Genomic DNA, 9,145 nt, shown 5'->3' with positions numbered 1-9,145 from the left:
TGGGGGGCGGGGCGAGCGCGGGCGCGCGGGAGGTCGACGGGGCGGCCGGCGGTGGCGGGGGCGACTAGCAGCGGTGGACGCGAGATTTTTCCCTCCCGTGCGAGGATAACCGCCAAATGAGGGTTGGGATAGGTTTTGTTTCCCAATCCTTACTTTTCAAGGTTGGGAGAGGGTTTGAGGGTTGGATCCTTAAAAAATTGAGGGTTTGAGAGTTAAGGGGTTCTAATCTACGCAATTTTTTGCTCATAAATTATAAAAAAGCAGTTATTTATAAGGATTTGGGGCTTTGAGGGCTCTGCTAGAGATGCTCTGAGAGCGCCCAGAGCGTTCGTTAACTAGTTGCTGTCTATAAATGGCGTTGAAGACGCTGAATAGGATTTGGGCCGCCAGGGTGCGTGTGTGGGCAAACCTATAGGCCCAGGCCCAGCGCACGTATCAACCATCTCGACCTGGCCCAAGTAACAAGTTTAGGGCTTCGCTCGTAGAAGTTACGCAACACTTATAGCCCTATATTCCTCGGCCCGTCCGGTGAGATCGAGGGACTACCGACAGAGGAAGAAGAAACACGCCGCCGTCGACCCCCATCCCCTCCCCCTCCCCCTCCCCCGCCTCCGCCGCCGCCATAATCGAGCAGCCATGTTCGGCTCCACCAATCCGTTCGGGCAGTCGTCCGCCAGCGCTTTTGGGCAGACCTCCAGCAACCCCTTCGGGGCCCAATCGGGGTTCGGCCAGACCAGCACCACCACCAACAATCCCTTCGGCAGCCCGACCACCGCTTTCGGGGCGCAGACCGGGACCACCTCGCCTTTCGGCGCCACATCTTCCACCGCCGGCGCGTTTGGCCAGCCATCCGCTCCGGCGTTCGGGGCTACATCCACCCCGGCGTTTGGGGCCGCGCCAACCGGCGGATTTGGCCAGCCATCCACGCCGGCGTTCGGCACCCCGTCGTCCTCTCCATTCGGGAGCTCCACACCAGCCTTTGGTGCGTCGCCAGCCCCCGCGTTTGGCGCGGGCGCCACATCCTCCGGCTTTGGCAGCGGTTCGTGCTCTGCGCGCAATCTCGGCATTTATCTTCTACCACTATGAACACATTTTATTATTCATTATATTTTGTTAATTACTGGATCTTTACTTGCCATGCACATGCGCAGCTTTTCATTGCTAACCTTGCGGAAATCTATCTCAGTTATACCTCGTTTCTTGAAAGGTTAGAACAAAGCTATGCTGAAGCAACCTTTTAGGTTTTGTTATCTGGCTGATTCGCAAAAAAGAAAAAGGTTTTCTTATCTGGCACTGAAGCTTGATGCTTACTTTGGAATTTTTCTGTCCAACTATCGAAAATCATAAATATGGCTGGTAGTTCCAAAGGTAGCAAATCCCCTTATCTCTCGTTATTCCTCCTAATGCTCCTTTGTAATTAAGGGGCTGTTTGGACGGTGGCTGGGAGTTGCCCCACCAAAAAAATCGACGTTGACTAGTAGGATGGGCTCCTGCTTGGATGGAGGCCAAATCTTCTCAGCGACTCCAATATTTTGGCTAGCAGTTTTGATTTCATGCCCGCTTGTTGGCAAAATGAAGGCGGATGATTCCCTCTCCAAAATATTGGTGCGCTTTGATTTGGTAGGGCGACGCGGGCCGAATCAGAAAAGCCGTTAAGCCACGTCATTTTAAAATGGTAACCAGACGTGGGTCGACGTTGTAATGCTGCAGGGCAAGCTTCCCTTCCTATGCAGTCCTGAATCGTGAAGGCAAAGCAATTATAAGCCATTTGTATCAAGTGCCATGCCTAACGGCCCACTTGTGCACACGTCTGCAACTCTGCATGCACATCTCTCTGTTCTGAAACTGGCTCCTAACGCCTATTCGTAATTAACCATGTCATTTTAAAACGGTAATTAGAAGCAGATCGGCGTTAGCGTTATACTCCCTCCGTTCCTAAATACTCCTTAGAGATTCCAATAAGGGATTCCAATAAGGGACTACATACGGAGCAAAATGAGTGAATCTACACTCTAAAATATGTCTATATACATCTGTATGTAGTCCATAGTGTAATCTCTAAAAAGACTTGTATTTAGGAACGGAGGGAGTACTATGGTGCAAGCAGCCAAGCACCCCTTTCTATAGTCCTGACTCATGAAGGCAAACCAATTATAAGCCATTCATATAAACCATCCCTAACTGCCCGATTGTGGACACATTTGCATGCACATTTAATACATATTAAAACCTCTAGATTTAATCTACTTGCTTAAAAAGGAAGTCAAACCATTTTGTACCGAGAGATGGTCCATACGGAAGTACACAACAATCCTTCTAAACATCACAACCGTTCTTATATTTATAAAGATCTAATTAATGTAATGCTTCGAGTAGATACTTTTCAGCTTAAAAGGATTGAAGTTCATATATAACTATAGTATTGAAAAACTGCAGTATTTTAGTCTATAGGTACCAGATACCATAGTTTTGACATATCAAAGTATTTTGTAGTATTGGGAATACTGTGACAGTGTGTGGCTGGTGCATGTTTACAACGATGTAAATTAGCAAGCTAGCCGGTTCATAGCAGTTGCAAACATGCACGATATTTGCTGGCCAGTGGTTGCAAACTGAACAGCCATGCATAAACAGACCCGGCCGCATGCTATGCATCAGCGGCGGCGGCAGCAGAGCAGCGCGGCTTGGAAGCGGACGGCGTCGCTCTGGCCTGGCTGCGGCTTGTCCGACAGCGGCGAGCATGAGCTGTCAGGAGCAACACATGCGCGGCGAGCAAGGCCGCGACATGGCAGCGCGACACACGTACGGTGTGGCTATGATCGCACGCAACGGCGTGCACAGGCTCATCCAGCAGTCTGTTGGGAGTTAGCGTTGCAGCCAGCAGCATGTGCGACCATGGCATGAGGTGGCCAGGGGGCTGACCTGATGCACAGCGCCTACGTGGAGAGGAGGACCGCAAGTAGGGTAGGAAGGACACCATTTTTCTTGGCTTGTGCCATGGCCGACGATCTTCAGGGCGGCGGCGACAGCTTGGGAGCGAGGAAGGCGATAACGAACAGTCTCGTTTTCTTTGCGTGCTATGTTTTTGAAATAGAAGTCAAGGGTTCTTTTTTTAATGCAGAGAAAATACCACAGTTTTGACAATACGACAGTTTGTTGGGGTTGCCAAACAGCTCACAGTAATTAAAGCCATGGTATTTAATAAACTGTAGTATTCTCATAATACTTGGAAAAAACTGAGCTATCAAACGGGGCCTAACTGTATAGTTTCGTGAATGATGTGAATAAAGAGAGTATAATTTCATGAAAGCATCATCTACAGAAAGATAGATTTGTTTGATTTGAAGGACTACACCAAATCTAATAACTTTTATTTTTGTTGATAGCAAGGGCAAGCATCATAAGCAAAAAAACTGTAGCAGTTAACGTGCATGCAGGTATAGGTGCATGAGCTAAAGCGGGAACAAAGTTGTTCGAAAAATGGAGTTCCCTAATTCTCTAAAACACATACATTTCCATAAGCATATTTGTATGAACCACATTACAAGATTGCCTTTCACACAGTTTGCCAGTATTAAATACATGCATTTGGAACACTATACATGTCTATATGATGTCTTCTGTATTATACTTCATACTTTCATAGGTAGTATTAACACGAAAATGCATAGGAGCTCTCGGCTGCTACGCCCCCTATATTAAAAAATAACTTAGTAATTCAAAAAAAGTCAAAAAATCTGGAACTTTTTATGGAATCAAACATGACCAAGTATTGCATTCATATAAAAAGATTAAACAGGGAATGACCTTTATTGTATCCAGGGTTAAAGATTTCCCAAAAAATGCTAGATATAAGTACTATTCATGCTATATAGTCGTCATAAATTTGTCTTTTTTGCCCTGAAGTCAACGAGAATCATTCCTTGGCCAAAATTTTTATACGAGTACAATACCTAGTCATATTTGGTTCAAAAATATATCTAGGATTTTTTAAACTTTTTTTTGAATTATTAAATTATTTTTGAATATAGGGGGGTGGAGCACCCGAGTGCTCCTAATCCGCTTCCATATTAACATCGATACATTACACGCAGCGACCACGTGCACGACACTAGTTCTTTTTAGGGGTTCGTAAACGACACTAGTTGTGAGTATTTTATTCAAACATGCTTATATGAGATACAGCAGAAGTCATTTGGTAATTATATTTGTTTTGGCAGCATGTATTCATATTTTCATGTAATGTTTAAGTTTAATGTCACATTTCACATTTGTTCCACTAAAACAGTTTTTGTTCTTATAATTTTATCTTTAGACCTACAATTTTTTGGCGTGTGATGTAATGCCCTCTACTCTGCAAATTTTGCAGGATCTTTGTTTGGACAAAAGCCAAGTTTTGGTGGTTTTGGATCATCTCCTAGCCAGTCTAGTCCTTTCGGTAGCACATTTCAGCAAACACAGCCAACATTTGGCAACAGCACTTTCGGCGCCACAACTACACCGGCCTTTGGCACCACGACAACGCCATCCTTTGGTGCCACGACCACCCCAGCGTTTGGCTCAACATCAACATCCCTATTTGGGGCTTCCAGCACACCAGCATTTGGCTCCACACCCTTCGGTTCAACCACGACTCCTGGTTTTGGATCCTCAGGAACCACAACATTTGGTGCGAGCAGTGCTCCAGCTTTTGGAGCTTCAAGCACGCCAGCAAATGCTTTTAGTTTTGGTTCTTCCCCATCCTTTGGACAAACAGCATCTGCAGCCGGAAGCACTCCGTTCGGAACAACTCCTTCGCCTTTTGGGGCACAAACTTCTCCATTTGGCTCGCAGACAGCAGCACCAGCATTTGGGCAAGCTTCATTTGGAAATCAATCTGGAGGAACCAGAGTACAGCCTTATGTGCAGACACCAGATCCTGACAGTGCTACAAGTGGTACTCAGCCTGCTGCAAAACTTAATTCCATATCAGCCATGCCTGCATACAAAGAGAAGAGTCATGAAGAGTTGAGGTGGGAGGATTACCAGCGTGGAGACAAAGGTGGACCAAACTCTTCTGTAACTCCAGTTGCGAACAGCTTTCCAACTCCGTCGCCAAGTTTTCAAACAAATCCGCCGGCAAATCCATTTGCTAAGCCCTCTACAGGTGGTTTTGGTGCCACTCCGAACCCATTTTCGTCGCCCACAGTTACCCCATTTGGACAAACAAGCAGTTCGGCATTTTCAGCAAATACCTCACCATCTCTATTTGCGAATACTACTCCTTCATTATTCAGCACGCCATCGACAACCCCAAATCTTTTCAATAATAGCTTATCCATTAGTAATAATACTCAATCAGCTGGGCTGTTTCAGTCTTCCCCTGCAATAGCGCCATTTAGCCAGTCGTTTAGCCAGCAATCAAGCACCCCAGCTTTCTCCACTGGTATATTCAACACACCGAACCCTGGAATGACCGGAGGGCTGTTTGGCAACACATCTTCACCTTTTCTAACAGTAAGCATCCTATTCCTGTGCAATTATCATATTTGGGCTTGTACTTATCATATTATTATTCCTGTCATGTAATCCTCAACATTGTTTTCGCGCGAATAACATGTTGATTCTCACTCCTTGTATTTTTAGTCAACATTTCAACAATCTGCTCCTGTTCAGCAGACTCCAAGCTTATTCTCATTCCAACCTCAAACCCAACCAGGTTAGTGTTTCTGTCTCCTTACCATTTAGAGTCTGCTTGGCTTGGTGCCAAAAGTTGTCAGCTAATATGCAGGCAAGGCAAAAAAAAGGGTATCTTGCCTGCCTATCAGAACTTGGAAATTTTTTGACAAGTTCTGGAGTTAACAAATATTGGCTAGTCAATTTTTGACTGCCAACTGAGCATGCTCTCAGTGCTTATGTTTCATTAATGATTTTGTTTTTAACTTTTTTTCTGCGTATGCATGCCTGCATGGATACTGAAGCTTCTACAGGTGGATTCACTGGTTTTTCCAACACGATGAATCTGGCTCCATTTGGACAGCAGTATGACTCTTTCCATTTACTTCGTCAGAAGTACATTTATTCTTTACTTCTTTTTTCTTTAGTGATTTGAATGAACTACTGGTAAGGTGATGGTAAACGATAATGCTGATATATAATCTGGAGATTGGTCGTGTAGTTTGTAGATAGAAGAATCTACTCGATGGTTCTTTCAGCTTTTATCTGATAACTTTGAAGTTTGAACTATTGTGTGTTTGTTTGTCTCTACAGTGGAAACACGTTGTTTTGACTTGGTTCATAAATTTAACCTCATAAACGAGTATTAGGCAACATCTGTTATTGCTTCATCCCCACGTAGAATATACTTTTTGAACTTAAGCAAATAGTTTTTCTTTGGACTTGTAAATTTTAATGACCTGTTGCATATTTGATGCAGAACCACCAGCCAGTCCAATATGGTTATGCAGCCGACTCTTGTTTCAAATCCCTTCGGGACACTTCCAGCAATGCCTCAGATGTCCATTGGGAATGGTGGATCCGCACCCTCTATCCAGTATGGCATATCAAGTTTGCCGGTTAGTTTTTACTATCTTTTAGTATTTGCAATAGTTTCTGTAGATTGAAGGGCAGTAGAGATGGGCACGATGGGTACTTAATAGCAGTTTGTATTTCTGAGGTTAAAGCATTTTGCTGCCCTGCAGGTTGCTGAGAAGCCTCTTCCAAGCAGAACAGTATCCATGGTGGTTCCTAGGCATTTGTCGCAGAGAAGGATAAAACTGCTGCCACGAAAATATAATCAGACATCTGATGGAAAGGTTCCGTTTTTTGCCGATGATGAAGAATCTCCTGCAACACCAAAAGCGGATGCCTTTTTTATCCCTAGAGAGAACCCGAGGAGTCTGATAATCCGTCCAACTGACCAGTGGCGTTCACGTAGTGCTGCTGACAGGCAATCAGTACTGAGAGATTCAACTGATCTTGACAAACATAACGATGCTTTGGTTGGGAAGGAGCGCGGCAAGGCTGTTGTGTCACCGGCTCGGTCTGGTTCAGTGGAAAATGGCACCTACCGTGATGACCACCACCAGGCATTACCTGAGGCGCATGCGAATGGTTCTTCTGTTAAGAAGCTCATACCTAAGCTATCCCAGGCAGATTACTTCACGGAGCCTAGTTTAGAGGAGCTTGCCGCCAAAGAACGTGCTGAACCAGGCTACTGCAGTCGGGTGAGAGACTTTGTTGTTGGACGTCAAGGCTATGGCAGCATCAAATTCTTGGGAGAAACTGATGTAAGGGGCCTTGATCTGGAATCGATTGTGGAATTCAATAACCGTGAGGTGATTGTGTACAAGGACGATAACGAAAAGCCCCCGGTTGGTGAGGGCCTGAACAAAGCTGCCGTGGTGACTCTTTTGAACATCAAGTGTGTTAACAGGAAGACAGGCGAGACGTACACGGAGGGTCCAAGGGTAGACAAGTACAAGGAGATGCTGGTGAAAAAGGCTGAGGAGCAGGGCGTGGAGTTCATCTCGTTTGACGCTGCAAAGGGTGAGTGGAAGTTCAAGGTGAAGCACTTCAGCTCCTATGGTTTTGCTGAAGCTGAAGTAGGCCTGGTCGATTCCCTGTAGCTCGGTCGATGGAAGTTGTAACTGGTCTGGGTAACTGATTTGGGAGGACGCTTGTCGTGACGTTTTTTTTTTTCTTCTGAATTATATGACTTTCTTTCGTTTCTATGTTTTGTATACAAATCTTGTTTGCGTAATGCACAACGTTGCACTAGTTTAGCGTGTGTGTGGATTGGATATCGATTTGCTGGTCGTTTCTTGTCGGCTGTAGGTTTATGGACGCTTTTGAAAGTCTGTCAAAATCGTGTTGTGATCTGTACCAAAAAGAAGAGCAAACTAAAACAGATCTAAGAGCAAGTTCTAAAATAACTACAAAGAAGATTATAGAAGCCTTAGCTACTGGTTATATTTGCGTCTGCGTCATATCTATAACTTTTGATTGTTTCATGCCATTATGTCAATATTATTTTTGAGAGTAACATATTGATCCATTGCCAGTTTCTGTTTTTTTTACATATTTTTGTATTTTGCAAAAATGTCATATCAAATGCAAAAATATCATATCAAACGAAGTCCAAATGCGATAAAACTTTACGGAGATTTTTTTTAAAATATACAGGAATTTTTAGCACATGAATCAACGCAAACAAAGGCCCACGGCCTCCACAAGACAAAAAGGCGCACCAGGGCATGACAAGATGTCTTCTGAACACCTCGTAAGTTGGTTGGAGCTCTTCTTCGGCCGCAAGAAAGTTTATGTCGTGGGGTGATCGTGTTAAAATTTCAGCCCAATCAGAGTTACGGATCTTCGGATATTTAAGAAACGGGTTTCATCTAGAAACAGAGATAGAGAGAGATCTCCAATCTTGAAGGGGCTCCTGCCCTCCGGGAGCCATGGCGGCCATGGGACAGAGGGGAAACCCTGCTCCCATCTAGGGGGGAGGCCAAGGAAGAAAGAGGGGGTTCTCTCCCCCTCTCTCCCGGGGGCGCCGGAGCGCCGTCGAGGGAACCATCATGACGGCGATCTACACCAACAACTTCGTCGCCGTCATCACGAACTCTCTCCCTCTCCTTACAGCGGTGTAACCTCACTTTTCCCATTGTAATTTCTACTTGAACATGGTGCTTTATACTATATATTATTATCTAATAATGTGTAGCCATCCTATAATATTTGAGTAGATACCTTTTGTCCTACGGTTATTTATGGTATGGCGTGATTGGTACGAGTTGTATGTTGATATGGTGTTGTCCTATGGTGCCTTCCGTGCCGCTCGCAAGCGTGTGGGATTACTGTTGTAGGGTGTTGCAATATGTTCTTGATTCGCTTATAATGGGTTGCGGGGGTGACTGCAGCCTAAATCCGAGTAAGAGAATTGTTGCGTGTGAGATTAAAGGGGACTTTACACGTAATACTATGGTTGAGTTTTACCTTAATGAACTTTAGTAGTTGCCATACTTGCTAGAGGTCCAATTGTAAGTGCATATGATCCAAGTATGAAAAGTGTGTTAGCTTACGCATCTCCCTCATTGCATATGAGAAGTATCTATCATGTTATATTCAATTGCCTATGGATAATCTTTCTCATCGTTCTATAAAA

General features: G+C 44.7%; 1 protein-coding gene across 2 annotated transcripts; it reads left to right on the top strand.

Annotated features, from left to right (window-relative positions):
- Nucleotides 1-585: 585 nt before the first annotated feature.
- Nucleotides 586-7,763, top strand: LOC119267834 (nuclear pore complex protein NUP98A-like). 2 transcript variants are annotated; one of them, XM_037549271.1, is made up of 6 exons: nucleotides 586-1,039; nucleotides 4,370-5,496; nucleotides 5,626-5,698; nucleotides 5,970-6,021; nucleotides 6,416-6,554; nucleotides 6,681-7,763. In XM_037549271.1, the coding sequence occupies exons 1-6, from the start codon at nucleotides 637-639 to the stop codon at nucleotides 7,605-7,607; spliced, it is 2,721 nt and encodes a 906-aa protein (XP_037405168.1). In that variant the 5' UTR covers nucleotides 586-636; the 3' UTR covers nucleotides 7,608-7,763. The 2 variants fall into 2 exon arrangements, with proteins under 2 accessions (XP_037405168.1, XP_037405167.1); XM_037549270.1 differs by having other exon boundaries at nucleotides 587-1,039; nucleotides 5,961-6,021.
- Nucleotides 7,764-9,145: the final 1,382 nt, after the last annotated feature.

Source organism: Triticum dicoccoides, chromosome 3A, assembly GCF_002162155.2.
Source record: "Triticum dicoccoides isolate Atlit2015 ecotype Zavitan chromosome 3A, WEW_v2.0, whole genome shotgun sequence".
Taxonomy (NCBI): Eukaryota; Viridiplantae; Streptophyta; class Magnoliopsida; order Poales; family Poaceae; genus Triticum; species Triticum dicoccoides.
Note: the sequence above shows the minus strand (reverse complement) of the source record. Positions and strands in the feature narration are given on the sequence as shown.